Consider the following 23533-nt stretch of genomic DNA (forward strand, 5'->3'; position numbering starts at 1 on the left):
TAGACAAATTCTAAAATCACTGCAATGCAAATTACTAATTTAGCAGTTAACCCTTATTGTCTAAGCTGTCCTACTGGTTTGACTACTGTCGATGCCAAAACTTCTGGAGGAAGATTTAGAAACTTGTAGTCTCAATCTGGATAAACATACTAATTGACATACAATGTTAATCCTTCTTAAATTACAAAGACAATATGTGTTTCTTATGATTCAAATAACGTTATGACTGTAAACCCAACAAGCATAAATATTGCTTAAAACCAAATAACATGTACTTTTACTAACAATTCTTCACTTTACTATGACTCTAACTGCTAATACATTAGTAAGAAGTTGTGTTCCTCACAAAAATCAAGCTTTAATGATCAAGTAAGTACTAACAGTAATCTGTTGAGCATATCATTAGCCTTTGTAATGATTTTTGTAATATATATCTGATAGAATCTTATATATCAATAAAAATTCAAATGTATTATTAAGTACATAAATGCTATATAAAGAAAATTCAAGTTCTTCATTATTTGCTATGAAATAATAATGATAAAAGAAATAATTATATACTCAACAAAAAGATTAGGTATTCTATAATATAAAAGTAAGTGCCTAATTAATAATCTAAGCAGTTTAGAAAGTATAAATTACATATATATATATAAATAAATATATTAGCAAAAATAAATTTATAAAATTCACATATTTTTTTTATCTAAGATTTTTTTTGAATTTTAATTAATTATTTTATTATAATTTTAAAATTAATCATAAATTTATCTAACAAATTAAAAATTTAGTTAGACATTATTAATCAAAGCTATTTTACACTTAATTCTTGATAATTTATTTATATTAAATTTATATTAGAACACAAAAAATAAATCATAAAATTTAGTCAATTTATGTTTACTATAAATAAAAAATCTAAGTTAATAATGAATGCGTTACAGATATGATGAATAAATTAACTTGGTTGTTTTTGTGTTTATAATATCTAATTAATTTATCAAAAAAATAAATTAATCAAACGAGAATATTTTGATATAATTTTAATAGTTATTTTACTCAAAATATCTTATTTATTATTTTATATATTAAAAAAGTATGATTGGACTTAATAATGTAATTTAATTTCAATTTACTTTTAATATAGGAATTAGATAAATAGTATTATTGAAATTTTCAATGTTGTTTAACAGATCAAAGACCTAAATTAAAAATAAAAACAATTTAAAATTATATAAAATATATTTGATAAAATGAATATTCTGTTAGATGCTTAAAAATATTTCGAAATTTAAAAAATAATAAAAATAGACAAAAAAAATAAATATAAATATTATCCTGAATTTATTATATATGCGTTTGAACTCTGTTGAAACTCATCAATACTTTAATAAAAATTCTGGTATTTTTTTCTATTTAGAACAAAATATTTAATTAATTCAGGAGATAAAATGCTTCTCTCAAAACACCATCAAAAAATTTGGGATATGTAACTTTCATTAACTTTATTATGCAAATTTACACTTTTTAATCAATATTGGTTTCATTCTTGTTTCAAAAGTTGTATGTAGAAAAGGGAAATAGTATTCAATCAAAAAATAAAATAGGCTTAAAGGATAACAAAACAGTGCTAATACTAAATCTAAAATTACAATTTAAAAGCATTTTATTATTAAAAATCTTGAAATTTATTTTATAATCTATGTTTTTTAAATAAATAAGTAAAATTTTATATTAAAAAATATATTTATTTTATTCTTTTAATTCCATTACATATATTATTTAAAACTAACAAATATTTGTTCAAATGCGTTATAATCATCGAGTGATTTAAAGATTTTAATGTATTTTTCACTCTAAATTTTCAATTTTTTTTTTTTTTTTGATTAATTTAAAAATAAAATGTATTTTTCAACAAACAAAATTCTTGTTAAAATAAAATTATGATAAAAAATAAAAATAAATAATTTCATATATTGTTTTTATTTATCTTATTTCTTTCTCATTTTCTTTATTACTCTCTTAATTGTATATTTTAGAAGAAAGGAACTTATATTTGCTTCTGATGATTTGAGGTGAAAAAAATTTTCCTCAAATTGTAATCTAATGTTATATATCTTTGTTTAATTGTAAGGTAAAAATTTAATTAATTGAGGTAAAGATGATTTCTCTTAATTTAGATAAGGTGTTATAAATTCGATTAAAGCTAAGGAGTTTAAGAAAGGATATTTAAGTGATTTCCAATAAAATATTATTAAGTAAATATTTTGCAATAAAAATCAAATATATTTCAAGGAAACCCTATCTATTTAATTTAAAATTTAAAATATGATGATTAATTTGAACTAAAATTTAATTAAATCTATCTCAAAAAGACAAATCTTTCTCACATTTATTTGCGTAGCTAAATAATCGATATTGTCTAATAACCTTTATTTTGATTGGTGAGAAAATTTGTGAAAAAAACACCTCCTTTTAATCGAATTTAATTAAATTAGAAAAGCGATTTCAAAAAAAAAAATTCAAGCTAATATTTCGATTTGAACTTTGTTTTGTTTTTTATTTTCAGGTGATTTTTTATATTAATCAATATTTTGAGAAAAATTAAATCAGCTGCGTTGGCTCTCAATTTTTAACAGTCAATCAATATCTTTTAAATTTTAATATCCAAAATCTAATTATCTCATTATTAAAGCTCGAAAAGTGTAATCTTTGCATATAAAACTTTCATTTAATTACAAATAAAGTTTAATGATCAAAAATTGCATATATATATATGTAAATGGGGATTTTAGATTATAATCATTAATATATAAAAAATTTAAAATAGTTAAGAATAAAATTAATTGATAAATGAAATATCTCATAGCATTATCTCTGCTGATAATATTGCTAGCTGGATCCATTCCAACTGCTACTGCATCAACTTGCAACTTCTTTTTGGATAGTGATGGTTCTTGTGTTTAAAAGTGCCTTTATCCTAAAATTGGAGATGCTGCTACTAAATCATGCTTAGCTGATGACAGTTAATGTAAGACATATTACCTTAAAGAACCTAATGTTTGTGTTCCTTAATGCCCTAAGTTATTTAAAGCTTAAGCCGTTACTGATAAGAAATATTAAATTTGTGTTCCTTGCATTTTCTAAGATTCATAAGGAAACTGTTATGAAAATTGCCCTCCAGGCCTTATCACTGATTTAACTTCTTAAAAATGTTTGAGCTCACCCTCTTAATGTTAAGGATTCTATATTAAAGAAATGCAATCTTGTGTAAGTAATTGTCCACCTAATTTTACTGCTGATAAGACTTAAACACCTAGCGTTTGTATAAACTGTAAATTAAATGGAACTTGCCCTAACCAAAATGGAAATGCAAGTGGAAATAATGGAAATAACGGTAATTCAAGTGGAAATAATGGAAATACTGGCGGAAATATTCCTATTAATAGTAACTGTGCTCTTTATCTCGCAGCTGATATGCAAGGATGTGGATCATAATGTCCTCCACAATAAATTGCTTTGGCCTAAGTTTAAGGTTAGTCTTATATTCAATGCTAGCTTTGTCCTGCTACAACTCTTTTTGTCAGTTATGATGGATCTACATGTGTTAGTTAATGCGCTGCAGGTTAAGTTATTAATATGAAAACATTAAACTGTATCTAATAAGCTTAATGCACAAATAGTATCTTTACTGATGATAAAAACGTCTCTTGGTGTGTTGATAAATGTCCTCCTTAACTATAATCTGTCTCTGTTAGCAATCAAAGTTACACTAATTGCTAAGCTTGTCCAACTGGATAATATTTGAGTATTGCAACTGGAAAATGTGTAAGCTCATGTGATATCTTAGACCCTACAGGAAAAATCTGTTTGCCTGATATATAGCATTGCATAGGATATATTTCTGTAGATTAGACTAAATGTTAGGCAAGTTGTAGCTCTGGTTAATATATTTCATAAGGTTTAATTGAAGGTCAATTTAACTGTGTTGCTAAATGTTAAGATTCTTAATACATTCTACAGAAATAGGATAATAAGAATTAAACCTTAAATTTATGTGTCGACAAATGTCCTCAATTTTAATATCCAGGATAAAACAATATTTGCACTTCTGTTACAAACTGTTCAAATTATTTATCGATGGATGGAAAAAATTGCTTGACTTCATGTCCTGCTGGATAATTCCCTCAAACAGTACCAAATAAAAAAATTTAGGTCTGTATGCCTTGCTTCTAGAAACTATCTTCTGATGGTAAATCTTGCAACGCTAGCTGCGCTACAGGAGAATTATTTGATGTTGAACAAAAGAAATGTATTTCTTCTAGTTAATGCACTGGAATATAATAAAATGGTTTATGCTTATCAAAGTGCTAGCCAGGTTATTTACTTTAAGTAGATTCAAGCAATAATAAATCATGTGTCTTAATGAATGCCTGTCCTAATTACATTTCCTCAGATAGAAAATCCTGCGTTACAAGCTGTGCCTCTAAAGAAGGAGTTCTCACAGCTAACAATTTAAAAGTATGTGTAATCTGCCCTCTTGGTCTTGCTTCTGATGGAAAAAGCTGCTTAACTAGCTGTTAATCTGGCTAAATCTATGATGTCTCTTCAAAATCTTGCATTAATTCTTCAAGTTGCTCAGGTATTTTGAGTGCTAATGGAAAAAGATGTGTAGCTGCTTGTGAATTCCCAGAAGTAAAGCCTTCTTCAACAGCTACTTAATGTTCTTACAAATGCAATAGTGGATAACTCTATTAGGATGGAGTTGGATGCATAGATCCTAGTAGTTGTACAGGATATTAATCAGCCAACGGTCAATTCTGTGTTTCTAACTGTAATAGCATACGTTAAATTGTAGGAAGCAGTACTTCTACTCCCAAGACATGCCAAAAATGCCCAGATGGGTAATATCCTTAAATTTAATCTGATAATTCAATATAATGCGTTGATAAGGATTCAAATCCAATTTCCAACATTTAAGACTAGTTGAGTGGTGTCTTGAATTCAAGTGGAGGCTCTACTTTAACACCAAGTCAAAAAGATGCTGTTAAAGATATACTTTAATAAGTCACAAAGGATTTTGAATCATCAATAACTTAAGCATAAAGCAGCTCCTCTGTTACTCCAGATTAATTACAGTCTATTATCCAGTCTGGAGTTTCCAATTTGAAAACTACTATATTTAATGTGTTAAAATAAGTTAATCCTTATGATGCTTCTACTAACATTGATCATAATAATAATAATGTTTAAGATTAGAATTCAATCGTTTTAGGCTCTTCAACAGTTTAAATCATAGCAGAAAAGTAGAAACCTGGTTTCGCATTCAAACTTAAATTCAATTTAAAGGATTTAATTGCTAGTTTTTCAACATCTCTTTAACAAGATAGCACCTAAGCTCCTACTCTTAGTTCTACTTCAAGTACTACCTCAACTTCTTCTTCTTCTTCGTCATCATCATCTTCCAGCTCTGTAAATAGTTCTAGCTCAGGTTAGAGTATTGGTGATGCTACAGGCTAAACTGATTCGACAATTACAGCTATGCAAGTAACTTATTTATCTACTAACCCTAACTGCTCTACTTGTCCTACTGGTCTTACTAGTATTGATACTTAGACATCTGGAAGATTAAGAAATTTGTAAGCAAGTACTGGTTAGACTTTCTAGCTAACTTATAATGTAGACCCTTCTCAAATTCAGAAAACAATTTGCGTATCTTATGATTCAAATAACAACATGACAGTAAATCCTACAAGTATAGATACTGTCAATAATTAAATAACTTGCACTTTTACTTCTAATTCTTCTCTCTACTACGATTCCACTTGTTAGTACGTAAGCTAATCATTGTGTTCCTCATCAAATTCAAACAATAATAACTCAGGATTTAATGCATCAGTTACCCCAAGTTCTGGTAAGTTACTGAGCATTAGTGCTGCTTTAGGAATTATAGTACTTGCAATTTTTTGATTATATGATGAATTCTATTTTTAGCTAATCTTAACTAATATAAAATAAGTTTATAATAAATATATCATACTTTTTATAACTCGCAAAATAAATATATGTGCGTGCATTAAATAAATAAATTTATGAATTACTAAAAAATATTTTATAAATTCGTTTAGCATAATCAAAGAATTATTTGATTTTTTCCATAAAATTTAAAAGACTAAATTCATTATCAAACAGGAACCTATAAGCATAAATTATTGACTAATTAATTTATTATTTACTTACATAAATTAATAGATTGGAAAAGTAAATCTCAAATTAAAGCTAAAAATCTTTTTTAATTTTATCAAATTTTTGGGATAAATTAATATTTTAGGTAATTAAATTGAAAATAGAAAATCAATTATTAATTACAAAAGAAAATCTAATTTAAAATTATTAATTATACATAATTCTAAAAATTTAAATTTATTATGAGTTAAAAGCTTACAATTTACTGTCAATTCATAAATAAATATATACAGACTGAAAATTTTCATTTATTTAGGATAAATTTTTAACCTCAATGAATGAAGATTTATGGTAATTAAATGTGTATTCCTTATTTTAATAAACTCTTATATCTTTAAATTAGATTAATGACTTAAAATGGCTAGTTTATTTCTTTAAATTTCTTACTTTTTACAAAAAAAATAAATAGTTAAAAATGAATTTCTGCTTTTAAATAATATGTACTTTTAGAAATTATTGTTTCTAATCTTTTTTAATTAAATTATTCATTGATTTACTATGATAAAAAGAACCATATCAAAAATAATGAAAATTTTACTATAAATTATCTCATTTTAAAACATATCGGTTTTATTACTAAAACAGTTTAAATGTTTTTACTTTTTTTTAAAAGAATAGGCAAAGTATTTTCTGAAGTTTATATTAAAATTTGAATGATTAGATAACTTTTTATGTGAATAAAAACAAATAAAATTTTACTTAAAATATAAAAATCTTTTATAGAAAGCATTTAATAAGTTAATTTTGTTTAATTTAAGAATTTTTAAATAAAATAGTAAATAAATCTTAAATTCGACCAATTTAAATTTTGTAGAAGGAAAGAAAAATATAAATAGATAAATTTACTATAAAGAATTACAAATATTTGATGGAATTAAGAAAGATAAGAAGATAAATTAATTTCACTAAAATAATAAATGATATTTAATTAGTAAAGCATACTGATGAATGCTTATGAATAACTTATAATTAAAATCAAAAGATAGACAAATAAAAATACAATAAATAATTACCATAGTTTAATTAAATTCGCGCGTTAAAATTCATTTGAAGCCTGGATTGTCTTATTTTTAATAAAAACTCTGGTATTTTTATCTTCGAGAAAAAGAAAGCCTAATTAGAGGAAAAATTTAATTATGGTAAAAATCAAATTAAAGATATTGCAAATGTAACAAAATTTAGCTTTTTTGAACTTTTACACTTTTTACTTATTATTTTTATTCATTTTTTGTATTATTTAAAGTAATGTAAAAAAAAGACAAAAAAATTTTAAACAATTAAAATGCTGAAATAAGTTCTAAGTTATTTATCATCCAAAATTGGGATCATATTATCTATCTATTTATATTTTGGTAGAAAATATTTTTACTTTCTCATTTTATTTTTAAAAACAATTAAAAATTCATGCTGTACTAAATTCATTTAAAATATGTCAAGTAAGTTGATTTTAAATTAAATATGATTTTTCTTTTTTCTTATTGAGAGCTATTTATTTTTTGTTTAAAATATGTTCAAAAAATACAAAAAATAATAATAAAAGAGTATTGAATTAAGCTATTAATTAGTTAACTCCATACAATCTATTAGGAAGATATTTTGATTTTAGCCTCTTAGGATTTAATTAAAAGTTTTTCAAAAAGTAATCAGACAATATTTACCCTTCGTTGATTTTGTAAGTTAAAAAAATAAAAGTGTGATTACTAAAAGTACTAATTTAATGCGCATATAAAATTTTTTTTAACTTAATCAGATTAGGGAGTCTACATTTTATTAAATAAAGAAATTTAAAGATACACAAATAAGTTAATTTTAAAAGGCTTAAAAGACAAAGTCTCAATAATAAAAATAAAAGTTTGACTGAAATAAAATGTATTTATTGATAAGTAATGTGCAGCATTTAGGAAAGAATAAGTATTTTAATATGATTAAATTTATATATAGAGTTTGCATTATTTATATTTTTGTGGTAAAGAATCTGTTAAGGCTGCACTAGTTGTTTCGAATTTAATTAAATATGTTAAAAAGAACTTTAGAAAAAATTAATTCAAGCTTAAATTTCGAGATGAACTTTGGAAATTAAAAATTCAGGCAAATTAATTATTTTATAATCAATTAGATTTAATGGGTTGGAGGAAATATTAAATAGCCTATTCTCAAATTTTGTTTGTAATTTAGTTAATATTTAAGATCAAAAGTATTAGTTTTATCTTGGATACAAACACAGTTAATCAATCTAATTCTAAATTACATTAATTGTAACATTCATTAATAAACAATAGGATTAAATAAACACTATAAATAAGGAGGGATTTTTGTATTAAGATTATAATTACTAATTAAAAAAAACAAAAAAATATAAAATGACTCAAAAATAAGATAGAATGAAACATCTAAGAGTATTATCTCTGCTACTCATATTGTTTGCAGGATCTTCTATTGTTTCTGCAGATACTTGCAATTACTTTACCGACCCTTCTGATAACTCATGCGTATAAAAGTGTCTTTATCCTAAAGTGGGAGATGTTGTGACTTAAACTTGCTTTTCAGATGATAGCTATTGCAAATAGTTCTATAATTAACTGAAAAATATATGTCTCCCCTCCTGTCCTACACCCTTTAAGGCTTAACCTGCTCCTGGTAAGAACTATTAATTGTGTTCTCCTTGCCCTTACTAAGATTCCTAAGGTAATTGTTATCAATATTGCCCTCCAGACCTTATCACAGACACAAATACTAATATGTGCTTAAACTCACCTCTATAGTGCAAAGGAGTCTACATTAGAGACAGATAACTTTGCACAAATACTTGTCCATATTTATATATTCTTGATAAGACTGCAATTGACCCTAAAATCTGCGTTAGCTGTAAGATATTAGGAAATTGTTCAAGCTTGATTAATACTAATACTAATTCAAATTCTGGAAATAATACTAATTGCGCACTTTATCTTGGAGCTGATATGTAAACTTGCGCTGTAAAATGTCCACCTAAATAAATTGCTTTACCTTAAGTTAAAGGCTAGTAATATACTTAGTGTTAAGTTTGCCCTGATTCTACTCCTTATGTTAGTTATGATGGAACTTAATGTCTAGCAAGATGTGATTCTGGATAAGTAGTTGACTCTAAAACTTTAAATTGTATTATGGCATAATAATGCACCACAAACTTGCATAGTGATAGCAAATAAATAAGTTGGTGTGTTGATAAATGCCCTCTCCCATTTTCTCCTTAACCCGTTAAAGGTTCAAATTATAATTTTTGTGCACAATGTTATGCTGGGTAATACATAAATCTGATAGATCAAAAATGTGTAACTACTTGTGATATTGTAGATGCTACTGGAAAAATTTGTTTGCCATCAATTGTTTATTGTAAAGGATATATTTCTAAAGATTTGACTAAATGTTCTAACACTTGTGATCCTGGATAATATGTGAATAAAGGAAATTCTGATGGTCAGTTTATCTGTGTTGATTCTTGCAAAAGTTCTTAAGTTATTTGGCAGCAACAGTTAGCCAATAACTAAGTCTAAAGTTAATGTACTGATGCATGTCCTGTTTATTATTTTGCTGGAGATAAAAATGTTTGTACTCATGTCGACAACTGTACAAGTTACTTATCAATCGATGGAAAATCTTGTTTGTCAAAATGTGCACCTGGACAAATTCCTTAAACAGTACCAAATAAAAAAGCTTAGGTCTGTACACCTTGTTTCTAGAAGGTTTCTAGTGATGGTAAATCTTGTGTTGCTGATTGTGGTGCTAAAGAATTATATTTTGTTGATAATAAATAATGCCTTGATTCAACTTAATGTGATGGAATAGGTGGTATAAAAATAAATGGCCTATGCTTAAGTAAATGCTAACCTGGCTTTATACTGTAAGTAGACTCAAGCGGGAATAAGTCTTGTATCTCTCCCAGTAGCTGTTCTAATTACATTTCTTCCGATAGATTATCTTGCGCTAAAAGTTGCGCAGTAAATGAAGGAGTTTTAACAGACAAAAACCTAAATTTTTGTGTAATCTGCCCTCTAGGACTTGATTCTGATGGAAAAACCTGTTTGAAAAGCTGCTAAACTGATTTTATATATGATGTTACAGCTAAATCATGTGTTTATTCAAAAAACTGCTCTAAAATGCTGAGCGCCAACGGAAAAAGATGCGTCAGTACTTGTGAATTTCCAGAAGTCAAACCATCCTCAACAGCCACTTAATGTGCTCTTTCATGTGCAACAGGTTAACTTTACTAGGATGGTGTTGGATGCATAGATCCTAAAAAGTGTACAGGATTTTAATCTGCAAATGGGAAATTTTGTGTTTAATACTGTAATAGTATAGGCTAAATAATAGATAACACTACTTCAACTCCAAATACATGTAAAAATTGTCCAGATGGATAGTTTCCTTAAGTTTAATTTGATAAATCTATTTTATGCATTGATAAAAATTAAGATTAGGTTACCAATATTTAAGATTAATTGAGTAATGCCTTAAAAACTTCAGGTGGAAGTACGTCTTTAACTCCTACTCAAACAGAAACTATCAAAGGTTTATTTTAATCAATCACTAAAGACCTAGAATAATAAATTAGTTAAGCTATTAGTAATTCCAGTTAGCTAAATTCTCTGATCTAATCAGGAGTTTCAAGTTTGAAGAATTCAGTATTTAGTTTGCTCAAATAAATTCCTACTTAAGATGCTTCTACTAATATTGATCAGGCTAATAATTAAGTAACAGATTAGAATTAAATAATTTTAGGCTCAAGTACAATTTAGATTATTGCAGAAAAGTAGAAACCTGGCTTTGCATTTAAAATTTAATTCAATTTAAAGGATTTAATTGCTGGTTCTTCTATTTCTCTTCAATAAGATAGCACTCAAGCTCCCACTTTTAGTTCTTCTTCTTCTTCGTCATCATCATCTAGTTTAGGTATTGGTAATGCAAAAGGTTAGACTGATTCAACAATCTCTGCTATGCAAGTCGCTCATTTAGCAAACCACCCTTATTGCTCTAACTGTCCTACTGGCCTTACAACAATTGATGCTAAGACTTCTTTAAGATTTAGAAATTTGTAGTCAAGTTCTGGATCAACTTTCTAAATGACTTATGATGTTGATCCTTCTCAAATTCAGAAAACAATCTGTGTATCTTATGATTCTAATTAAATCATGACAGTTAACCCTACAAGTCTAGATACTACCAACAACTAAATAACATGTACTTTTACAACTAATTCTTCACTTTACTATGACTCTACTTGTGAATATGTAAGTAAATCTTTGTGCTCTTCTTCAAATTCTAATAACAATTCCTCTTCAGGTTTTGATGCATCAATTGTAAGTTCTAGTAGGTTACTTAGTGCTTCTGCTGCCTTAGTTATTACCTTCTTAGCTTTATTTTGATATACTGATTTATTTTACTTAAAATTGAATAAAATTTATTAATCAGTAAATAAAAACATCTATATTAATAAAATAATATAAATTTATATTATATCTTATAAAATATCTTGTTTTTTACTTTAATCACAAAATATTTGTGTTTGTTGTATTATTTAAGATATTTATTCAATGAATAATTTTTTATTAGATTTATTTTTTTTAAATAAGGTAATTTCTTATATATTATGGTCTAATTTTTGTAAGTTTTTTTTTTTTTAAATTTAAAATAAGTATTTTTTTGTAAAAATAGAAAAAGCTTTAAGACAACAGGGAAGGAGTGAGGAACCATAGTAAATAAAAATAATTAAATTAAATTATCTGATAATAATTTTATAACATAAATTATATAAATTATAGTTCCATTTTAAAATTATATTTTTTAAAGAAGATTTAATTTATTAATCTCATTCATTTTTATTATAATGATTAGCTCATACCTAATGAAAAAATGCTTTTTTAGATAAATTAAAATTTATATCTATCAATAAAGCTTTATAAAACTTTTTAAACATTAATAACAAATTTAGATTAATTTATCCCAAACTTATCACTAATCGAATAAATAAATAAATAGATTATAAAAGAGTTTAAAATATTCAAAAAATAATAAAATAAAATAAAAAATAAATACATTTTAAGTTATTATTTTATTTAAGATAAGATAAATATTTTCATTTTTAATTTTTCAATTTTAAGGATTTAAAATTTTTGACATGAAAATCTTTACTTTAATTTTATAAAATTTAAAATTAAAAATCATTGAGTTATTAAGATTTTTCTATTAATCCCATATTTTCATAAATGATTGATAGGTTTTTGTGTGCTTCTGCGAATTTAGGATTTGCTTTTATTGCCTCTTCAAACTAATTTATTGCTTCTTTTAAGTTTCCTTTTTCATAATAGATACATCCTAGATTATTATAGGCTTCAGCGCAATCAGGGTTGGATTTTAATGCAGACTAATAAAATTTGATAGCTTATTCATACAATAATTTGTCTTAATAAATCAAACCTAAATTATGATATGGCTCATAAGCATTAGGATCTACTGCTAAAGCTTTTTTACATAGCAACTCTGCTTGATTAAAATCGCCTAATTCATAGAGAAGAAAACTTAAATAATTAAGAGCAAAATAATTATTAGGCTGCACTTGCAAAATTCTTTTGTAACTTATAATTGCATCTTCTACCTTTCCTTATTGATGATAAAGTTATCCTAATTATATTTAAGCAATATATTTTGTGGGATTAATTTATGTAACCTCTTTAAAGATGCTAATAGCTTTTTATATATTATTTTCTTTCTAGTAAATAATTCCTAAATAGTAGAGTGCATCAGCATTCCTTGAATCTACTTTGATTACTTATTCACAAAGTTGTTTTGCTTCTAATATCATTTTCTGAGCCAAGTAAATGCCTGCTAATATCAGATTAGCTTTTACATTATGTGGTTGAATTTTAATAGCTTATTCAAGATATTCCTATGCATATTCTATCAAATCAGCACTATGATAAATTTCTACTAATTTAAACAGAGCATTAAAGTGGTCAGGCTGTATCATTAAAGTTTTCTTAAAATTATGAATTGCTTCGTCTAATTCTTCTATTTAAAATTATGTAACTCCCAACTCAAAAAGTGCATTAATATTCTCAGGATCAATTTCTATTGTTTTTTCAAAGTATCCTATTGCCTGTTACCAATCTTCCATCTCTTAGCATAATTATCCCAATTTATTAAATACTTCTGGCTCAGATGGGAAAATGATTGAAGCTTTCTCTAAGCATAGTTTAGCGTTTTGCATTTTATTTAATTTGTAGTAAACTTAAGCTAAGTTAAAATATGCCCCTAAATAATTTTCGTTTGTTTGTAAGCACTTTTTGTAGTATTCTTCAGCTTTTTCATCCATATTATTTCTTTCATAAATAATTCCTAGGAGATTATAAATTTCATAAGGATCAGAAGAAAAGCCTAATGATTACTCAAAGTATTTGATAGCTTCATCTAGTCTATCGACTTCCAAACATAAATATCCTAATTATTATTTAAGATGATTAAGCTGAGGATTTAATTCTATAGCTTTCTAGAAACAAAGAATAGCTTCTTAATTAAATCCTTTTCCCAAATAATCGAATCCTTGCTTTTCATAATCATTTCCTTTTTCTTTTAGCAATTAATTTTATTCTAGCTAAAAAATCTAAGATATTTATTGACCTTATTTCTATAAGTCTATAATATTTATTCCCTCAAATTCTTTATCGCTTTTTGTTGAAAAAAAATTTTTTTGAGAAAACTTCAAATAAGAAATTCTTTAAAATTAAAAAATTCTCTTGCAAAGTGTAAATTTTCTCATATTTGATTTTTGATATAATCTTCTAAGTTTATTAATAATCAATTATCATGAAAATATAAAATTTTAATAAATTATAAAAGCATTTATTTTGGATGTTTATAAAAGAATATATAGTCACCATCAAAATCTCTTGATATTTATTTTTCTTTAAATTAATTTATGAGAGCTATCATAATAATTTTAAATAACTTAGTTTATTAAAAACTTAATTTAATAAAAACACATATTTTAATTCATTTAAAGCTAATTATTGTAATTTTCTTTAAGATAAATTAGGTTTTAGTTATAGAATAATAAATTTAGATTATCAATTAATAAATTAATTTATCATCAAAGATATTTTTTTAAATCAAATTATAGCTTTGCATCAAAAAATTTAATTATCTCATTTAAAATGTAATTCCTTTTCTTTAATTTCATCTCTTAATCGTCTTTTGAATTCTTTGTTATGATCTAATTTTTTTAATAAATATACTTCATACTAATAAACGCAATTAAAATTTTAAACTTTATCCCTATTTGCTTTATATATCAATTATGAATTAAAAATTTAAAAATCAACACTCAAAAATGAGTATTTTTATTCTTTAATAATTAAAAAAAGAGTATTTTAAAAAATATTAATTCATATTTAATAATTGCTATAAAACTTTTGTTCATTAAATATTTATTTGTTTTATGCTGATGCTCTGTCATATCTATTTAATTTAATTGATATTTTATCTGTATTTTAAAAGAGATGATATGTTTAGATTGTAGATATTTTTCTATTAATTTATCTTTGAAATATTTAATATATATTTCATATTAACAAGTATAGCCTTTTATCCTTCAAGATAAGTTAGAAAAAAGAAATTCTGATACTATTTAGCTACAATTTTTAATAGCAGTTTGAAATTCATCTTATTAAATCAAATTTAGCAGTTTTATATTAACTAAAATTTTTAATTAAAGTTTAAAATTCATTTCATTAAATCGAATTTGGCTATAACTGTTTTTAAATTTAACTACAATTTTTAATTGTAGTTTGAAATTCATCTTATTAAATCAAATTTAGCAGCTTTATATTAACTAGAATGTTTAATATTCATTTCATTAAATCAAATTTAACTACTAAATGTTTAAAAATAAACTTCCATTTTAAATTGATGTTTTAATATGATATTTTTATAACAAGAAAATATTAAATTTTATTTATATTTATTTAAATAAAACATATTCAGGTTTTTATATTTATTCATTTGTATTGCACAAATATTTATTAGTAAAATAATATCCTTTATTTGACATTAATTTATAAATTATAATACAAATTATGAATGGATCAATGAATGTAACTAAAAATTTATATAAAAAATGTTTATTTTTGAAAAATCAAGAGATGTTTTTTTGAATAAAATTAAAATTATCTAAGTGATTGTTATTGTCTTTATTGTCTTTGTTGTCTTCTGTATGTTTTTGAGGAGTTAGTATAAACTTTTGTTCTATATAGTCGATATATGATACAGGTTAATTTTTTATTTTAATTTGCATTTTGTCAAAATTAATTTTTGCTTTAAATTCATTAGCAGACTCCTTAAAATACTATTATGCTTTCTTGGTTTGCTAACTTTTTGGAAACATTTTATCTAATCTAAGATGTTTATAAGTAATGCACATCTACTAAGAGAGCAATTCTATATCTTACTTTTCAGCTTATTTCTCTTGTTCTTACTACTAAGTTAAAGGATCTAATCCTATTTCTTTAGATTTCATCAATTTTTCAGATGCTTTTTAAGGAGTGAAAAATCTTCCTAAAGTTTTTGTCTAATTTATTTAAACTTTTTTGTCATTCGGAGAATTTAAGTTTTAATTAATTTCTCTTTCTTTGCTTGTATTGAAGTGTAATGTATTTATACAAGGCTTTCTTACTTGAGTTAGCTTAGGGTCTGCATGAGATAATTATTAACAGCTTTTGAGCACCCCAATTTATCTATTGACTTAATTTACAATATTAGGATAAAGAACATCAAAAATATTAGAATTTTTATTTGATATATTTTAAACTTCATTTAACTTTTATTATTATTATTATTATTATTATTAATTTATTTCTCCAACGTTGCTATTGCTGGAGTGTGGATTAGATTTAGACCTGCGAGTAGGGTTTAATTTTATTTTATAACTTTTGTTATTATCGCTTTTGTCTTTAGGGAATTCACTTGAGCTTTAAACTATATTTTAATTGTTATCCTAGTGTTGAATGTTAATATTTAAAGGTGAAGTAGGAATTTGCAATAGAGATTTTTTGACTTAGAGAGAGGAAAAGTCAAATTTTATACTATCTTTGTTAGTTGCAGATTTAGAATAAAATTATGTGCTTTTACTGTAAGGTCTTTGAGAGATTTTGCTAGATTTAGGAGAAGAAAGTCCATTTGTAGAGTTGGACATTAAAAAATTGCTGTTGGTTTCTTAATTAGTTATTTTAGAAGACAATTAATTTTGAGTAATGTTAGTTTAATTAATGCTATTATTAAAAGCACTTGAAAAAGAAGAAAGAGAACCTCTTTATTTAGATTAGCTAGTATGACCTCTAATGACATTTTTATCAAAAGTGATATCAACAGGAGTAAAGCTACTTGGTTAATCTCTTTAATTATTAAATAATTTATTGCTTGATTTAGATTCTCCTCCTGTTTGCTAATTTAACAATTTGAATTTGTAATCCTTGACTTCATCATAAGATACCTTTTGAGTGGAAAATGCAGTAGATACTGGCGAGCTTGGATTTAATGAATCTTAGTCACTATCTTATTAATTATGGCTGCTTAAAACCCTTGTTCTAAAATTTTTTTAACTAGAATAGTTATTATCCTACTACTAGCACATATTATTCATATTATTTTTATCATTTTTAATTTCCTTTTTTTTCTTATTCGTTGATAGCTTTTTTTATTAAAATATATTTTCCAACACAGCCTGTAGAGAAGTGCTTGAAACTTCTGCTTCATACTTTTTATATTAATCATTTTAAATTTCTATTTTTTACTGTGTTTAAATCATAACTAAAATCTAATCTCTTGGTATCATCTTTTGTTCTTTATGCTTTTAGCTTAATAAATAAATTTCATAAATTTAAATAAAAATAAATTTTTAACTCAAATTAAAAGTTTTTTTTAAGAATTAAAATTATTTACAATTATTTGTTTTTTATTTGCAGGGCTTTTATGATATCAATTTATGGGTAGAGCTTTGAAAATTAATTGACAATTATGTCAAAAAATACTGAGCTTTTTATCCTTGCTAATTTGACTGAAGAGCTTATAATTTTAGCTGTGTTGTTTCTTTTTTCATAGTCTTCAAGTTGTTCACCAAATATTTCATATTAACCTAGAATTGTAGATATTTTACTTTTGGTGTTATTCTTCGCATTAATGTAATTATATTATTTCTCTTCTGCTAAATACTGCAGCTGCTTTAAATGCTTTTCTATCTAATTATCCAAATTGTTTGTATTATTTTATATGATTCTTTTCTAAGGCTTGTAAAACATGTTAAGCTAAATTGCCTCCTTAACATTGGCTATGATATCTTTCTCAATATCATAGAAATCTTCAGATTCCTAATTTTAAACTTAGTGGTAGGATTTTTCAAATGATTTCATGGCTTTATCAGTAGAATTATCTCTGGACTTTGATAGATTGTTAAGTTTAACACTATTAACAACATGTGTTAATTCTACTTCCCCACTTATGATAAAATATACATAATCTATTGGATCATTTTGTTTGTAAACTAATGCTTTAATATTCTTTTTAACTACCTCACATTTAGAAACTAATATTTTCAAATAGTTCTCTTGGACACCTTTAAATAAAGACATTTTTTTAAAGAATTCTAAGAGCATATCTTTTTGTCTATTAACTTAAGCCTGCAGAGTTAATTTAAAAGATTTTAAATCAAAGTATCCAACACCCATATGATCTGAAATGCATAAAACAGTCATTGCTCTAGGTTCCTTAAAATAAAGCTCGATTTCACCAAACAATCTTCCTTCCTCTAATGCATTATTTTTAAAATAATTTTAAATTAATTGAATTTCATAAAGTATTTTTTATCTTTTGTTCATCATTAAATTTATTTTTAAAAATTCTACTTATTTTGCCTGTGATTATTTGATGCGGAAATAACTCACTTATTTTGTCATACTCTTCTCTGCTGATATCATATAGGTGAAGAATTTATAAAATTTAAAACTCTGATTTTTAATCTTTCTTTGAGTGAGCCTTTTGTAAAACTAAAGCTTATCCTTTAAATATAGTAAAGCATTCTCTTGAGGGCTCGTCTTAGTTGAAAATACATTCGTATTTGGTATAAGAGCGATAATTAATGTACTTATATATAAGTAAGTTTTAGTATTCTTCTTCAAGCTGCTGCTCTATAGTAGCGGAATCTGAGCATTGCATGGATTGATTTTCGTGCCAGCTTTAAAATATTTCTAGCTATTTCAAACATTCCTATACAAATTCAAGTTCTTTTATCTTTCTTTATTATGGTTATTTTAACAGTATCATTTCTAAATAATTATTGTCAGGTGAAGGAAAAATATTATTTTTGCTGATTTCTATTGAGTAGTCCTTAGAAAAATCATTTGCAGCGGAGCTATTTACTTTATAAACAGAATCTCTTTTAATTATGCTAATTGATCCCAACTTCTTCTGATTGAACTTTTCTAGTATCGCCTCTGCAGGCCTGTTAAAAAGCTATCTTATTGTATCCATCTAATTATTCTATTGATAATTTTGTTGTGAAATAGAATAAAATTAGACCAAGCTATTTCTCTAGCTAACAGGTGAGCCAAATGCAGATGAAAATAGCTTCTTTTTTATGAAAATAGTCTAAGCGTCAACATCTTATTGAGGATCATCCATTTATAATTATTGATTTTAAAATAAAATAAACAACAAATCCTGCCCTAAATCAATTATAGTATAATTCTTTCTATTTAATAACTTTTTAAAAAAAACAAGCTACTAAAATTAATTAATTTCATGGTTTTCCAAAGACAATATCAAAATTTAAGTTAACTCATAAAAATCACCACAAAGCAAAAAAATAAATAGTATTAGTTTCAATCGCCTTTGTACTATAATTAATTAAAACTTTGTATACTGATTTTAAAGCAAGAATGAGTATCCTATCAAGCTTATTATTACATTAAAATTCTGTTATTACAAAATTAATGTAATTTTGAAATTCTAGAAAAAGTAAAAATAAAAATATAGTAAGTTTTTCAATATTAATTAAGCAATTTCAAACAAAAATAAATTAGTAATTTTCATTCATTAATCATATCTATCTACTAATTAGTCTATTTAAAATAAATTTTAATTTCTTAATAATAATCATTAATCGAAATGATTGAAAACATGATAAATGGATGGATGGATGGATGGATGGATGGATGGATGGATGGATGGATGGATGGATGGATGGATGGATGGATGGATGGATTGATTGATTGATTGATAGATAGATAGATGAAAGAAACATAAATAGAAATATTTGATGAGAATAATTAATTATATTTTTATGAACAACAAATAAGTTTTATTTTTTTAGTTTTAAATAAATATTTTATTTTAGAAATTATATTTATTTCCATTAAATCATAATGTTAATTTTTTATCAAATCTAATTATTTTTTAACTTCTAACTTAATAATTGTATGCATGTATGTATGTATGTATGTATGTATGTATGTATGTATGTATGTATATGACTTTAACAAAAGACTTAAATTAAAATATTCGAAAATCAAAAACTTATTTATTGTTTTAAGTAGGTCATTTAATACTAAAAAATTATTTATTTATTAAACAAGAATTTTTAAAAATATGTTTTTTCTTTAGATAGATTTTGTATCTCTTGTAAGTAAGTAAGTACTCGTCTTAAGATAAATAATAATACTAAACTTTTTGGATTTCAGCTAATAATTTATTATTGAGTAAAACTATCAGAATGTTTAAAGGTTAAGGAAGCTCAATAATATTATTTTAGAAAGTAATTAATTAATACTTTTATTATCAAGATTTTCACATTTTTTGTGGATATGTGCTTATTGGGCATTATTTTAAGCATTCTCCTTTATAAAAAAAATAACTCTTAATGCATCTTAGACATTAGTTTTAAAACTATCCAGTACATTTTAAACAAGTAGAATAGCAAGATTAACATTTATTTCCATCTTTTTTATTAAATAAATGAGTAATTAAAAATTTAAAATTCATTTTTTATAAAATTTACTTGTTTTTAAATACGTTTTATCAGGACATTTATCTACACATTAAGAACCATTTAAATATAGAAGACTTTCGCAAGAAGTGCATTCATTTTCATCATCTTTTTAATTTTGTAAAAGTTTTTTTTAATTTTTTTTTTTTTATTTACTTGGGTATTTGCATGTTTTACAGCTCTAATGACACTAATCACATACTAGTGTATTTTAATTTGGAATATATTTATCTGGACAAGTTTTTGAGCACGCTTAATTAAATAAATATGTATCTGTTTTGCACTTAAGACATGCAGTTGCTGCAGAGATAAAAATATAAATTAATAAAAATTTTAACGAATTTAATAAATTAAAAATATACCAGATCCATTGCATGTTAAGCAATTTCCTTAACAAGAATCACAAGTGTTTGTTTAACTATTGGCCCAATATCCAAGATCTGTCGGACAATTTAATTAGCAGTTATGTTAATATAAATAAGTACCTTAAGAGCATTTTGTGCATCCTGTTTAATCACATTCAAGACAACCTTCTTGACACTTTTATGGTAGATTATAAAATTTTTAATGAAAAACAGAAAGAAAGAAATAAAAATTTTGTTACATAATATACTAAGATATACATCTCTCTTATTCCGAAAGAAGTTTCAACAAGTTTTGAATCTTGAATTGTAGAATTTATTATAATAGAAAAACGTGAATAAGTTTATGCTATAGTAATGTCATAAATTCCAATTGAATCTGCAGTAGAGTTACCACAAATATTACCTCCTGATGAGGAACCTGAATCTTTAGTGATATTAGAAAGTATCTACATATCGTTTAAAATAATTTAGATAAATTCATTACTCTACCATTTATCTATCATTATATACTTGAAGCCTATCCTTATTGACCAATGAGGTTTACTTATAAAATAAAATTAATCCAAGGATAAATAAAATTTAAAATGAATTACGTGATTTAACTTTCAAATCTTATTTGTGAGTCTTTTCCTGCAATATTCCATCCACCTAAATATCTTTCACCTGAGCAGCTACTAAAAGTTGCACCACCATTATTTAAAAGTGTTAAACCCTAGCCTTATATTTCGCTATCACCGAATACGGAAGAGTAAAGCCCTTTAAGAATGTATCCCCCATCTATTTATTTTAATTTTTATCATTAAAGATGAAATCTCAATTAAATGTAAAAAATAAAAAAAACATACAATTAAAATTTGAGATTTTGTCCACACAAGAATCTCCTTTTTGAGAGGAATAATTAGGGCACTAAAGAAAGCACTCTCCATTCATTAATTTATATGGAGTATTGCAAATAGTGCAAGATTAATTTACACAACTTTTACAGCTGTTTTAGCATTTAGATTGCTCACATATTTTAGTTGCATCATTTCCAATAAAACCATCAGGACAAGTCTGAACACACTAAAATTTGTGAGCAAAAAATTAATTAGCGCAAGTACAAACACCATCTATAAAATTTGCATTTTAAATACAAGATGAGCAATTCTTCTGCAAATAATAAAATAAATTCATTAATATAAAGAATTTCAATTTAAAATTAACAAGGAGCATTTTATTTTTTTGTATGGTTAAAATTTGATTTGATTTGCTCTTATAATTTCATTTATAAATACTAAAATTTTGTATTCAAGTGCAGTAAATGTAAATCAATACTTTCAAAAATAGTTTAAAGAGTTTTGGTTTTATTAATTAAAGTAGATTAATTGATATTTATTTACTGGAGATGGACCATTACAGATTTGACAAGTATCATAGCATGTATCAATAAAAATAGAAACATGTTTAAATGCATAACCTTTATAGTTTACTTTATTAATTTCTCCAAAAAATTTAGAATCAATAACTATTTTTAGTTAACTAGCTGTGTGAGTAACATTCTTTTGATATGGAAAAACAATATCTTAGCAATTTCTGCCCTATTATGTATTATTTGAACAAATTGGACTACCCTCGGTATAGTATTTTTAATATTCTTAGATGCTATTTGAGTCGATAGTAATTCCAACAATATCACCTAATTGAGAATTTACACATCCATATAACATCAAATCTAACCTTACTAAAGCACTCCAATGAGGAGGTAAATTAGAATAAGTTTTGTTGTTTGAAGGTGTCTCATTAGAAAAAACTCCAAAAACCTATCCATTATATTCTAAGAAATTACTTTATTAGCATGTTGTGATATTATTTACCAACCATCCACTTACATCTTATGGAGTAATTTAAGGATTTTGAAATTCCTCTTAAATTAGTAATTCCTCTTATTATAAAATTAAATAATTATATTCGAAAATAAATGATTTTATTATACTAGATAGAGCAGCCTATAAGTGATATCCAATTAGTAAATATTAGATATTCAAACAAAATAAACCCATTTTTAAATTCTTCATTTTAGCAATTGATTTGTTTTACTTATGAACAACTTTTAAAAATTAATCTTTCTTATCCTTGTTATTATTACAGATATTCAGCTGCTGTAAAATTATCTAAAAATATAAGTATTAATTATAATCATTACTTTAATCAAAATTTGAAATATTTGATTTTACAAATGTTATTATATTAAATAAATCATAAATTAGTGGATGCAAAATGAACCCTTCTCCAATTTTGTTTTCTCTTTGAGGATTTTTATTAATATTGAGTCATTTTATTTAAGATTAATTTTCATTTTTTTCACATTTAATAATGTTTAGTAACTTAATTCATTTAATAATATAATAGTAGTCATTTAAAAATATAATTCATTATTCATTTATTTACTATATTAAATTTATTTATTTCATCAGCTTTGTTTAGCTTTCTAAAATAATTGAACAAATTCTTTTATTTTTATTATTTCAGCTTGCTAAATTGTTATATTGAATTAATTAATTTATTTATTTACTTACTTACTTTACTTTTGTATTTGTTTTAGCTTTTACTTTTTTACTTGAAATAAAATTAAAGTATTTTAAAATTTAAATTTTTTATTATTTTAAAAATATTTTTTTATTAGAAATAATTTGATGCGAAATATAATTAGGTATTTTATAAAATTTAATATACTATTAATCCTCATTAATTAACACCCAAAGAAAAAATTTTTTTTTAGAATGATATTGATTTTTCGACTATTCAACTAATTGGTTAATACAATTTAGGCTGATCTATCTAACATTTCAACATTATATAAAATCTTGTAAATAAGTTA

General features: G+C 24.4%; 6 protein-coding genes across 6 annotated transcripts in view; 3 read left to right on the forward strand and 3 right to left on the reverse strand. All coding sequences in view use genetic code 6, as the record gives it.

Moving 5' to 3' along the window:
• The window catches only part of TTHERM_00017610 (zinc finger, LSD1 subclass family protein, putative), a gene marked incomplete at both ends in the record, with an annotated part of 2482 nt that extends 2044 nt beyond the window's left edge, over nt 1-438 (forward strand). The window contains one exon of the mRNA XM_001008441.3: nt 44-438. Within this exon, the coding sequence (XP_001008441.3) occupies nt 44-438 (395 nt within the window). The remainder of the gene's footprint in view (nt 1-43) is intronic.
• A 2415-nt stretch (nt 439-2853) lies between these two features.
• TTHERM_00019600 (hypothetical protein) lies at nt 2854-5970 on the forward strand (the record flags this gene model as incomplete). The annotated part of the gene is made up of 1 exon (XM_001008442.1): nt 2854-5970. The coding sequence occupies one exon, from the start codon at nt 2854-2856 to the stop codon at nt 5968-5970; it is 3117 nt and encodes a 1038-aa protein (XP_001008442.1).
• A 2636-nt stretch (nt 5971-8606) lies between these two features.
• Nucleotides 8607-11648, forward strand: TTHERM_00019610 (transmembrane protein, putative; the record flags this gene model as incomplete). Its single annotated transcript, XM_001008443.1, has 1 exon — nt 8607-11648. One exon carries the CDS (start codon nt 8607-8609, stop codon nt 11646-11648), a length of 3042 nt encoding a protein of 1013 aa, XP_001008443.1.
• Nucleotides 11649-12358: 710 nt separating this feature from the next.
• TTHERM_00019620 (tetratricopeptide repeat protein) lies at nt 12359-14038 on the reverse strand (the record flags this gene model as incomplete). The annotated part of the gene is made up of 1 exon (XM_001008444.2): nt 12359-14038. The coding sequence occupies one exon, from the start codon at nt 14036-14038 to the stop codon at nt 12359-12361; it is 1680 nt and encodes a 559-aa protein (XP_001008444.2).
• A 1374-nt stretch (nt 14039-15412) lies between these two features.
• On the reverse strand, nt 15413-19017 carry TTHERM_00019630 (cyclic nucleotide-binding domain protein; the record flags this gene model as incomplete). Its single annotated transcript, XM_001008445.2, has 3 exons — nt 18174-19017; nt 17215-18076; nt 15413-17129 (listed from the first exon to the last, which is right to left on the reverse strand). Exons 1-3 carry the CDS (start codon nt 18946-18948, stop codon nt 15413-15415), a joined length of 3354 nt encoding a protein of 1117 aa, XP_001008445.2. The 5' UTR covers nt 18949-19017.
• Nucleotides 19018-19507: 490 nt separating this feature from the next.
• Nucleotides 19508-22821, reverse strand: TTHERM_00019650 (hypothetical protein). Its single transcript, XM_001008447.2, has 8 exons — nt 22649-22821; nt 22056-22597; nt 21522-21825; nt 21270-21453; nt 20916-21219; nt 20468-20851; nt 20324-20419; nt 19508-20264 (listed from the first exon to the last, which is right to left on the reverse strand). Exons 1-8 carry the CDS (start codon nt 22728-22730, stop codon nt 20034-20036), a joined length of 2127 nt encoding a protein of 708 aa, XP_001008447.2. The 5' UTR covers nt 22731-22821; the 3' UTR covers nt 19508-20033.
• Between the last annotated feature and the right edge of the window lie 712 nt (nt 22822-23533).

This window comes from Tetrahymena thermophila, assembly GCF_000189635.1.
Source record: "Tetrahymena thermophila SB210 genomic scaffold scf_8254803, whole genome shotgun sequence".
Taxonomy (NCBI): domain Eukaryota; phylum Ciliophora; class Oligohymenophorea; order Hymenostomatida; family Tetrahymenidae; genus Tetrahymena; species Tetrahymena thermophila.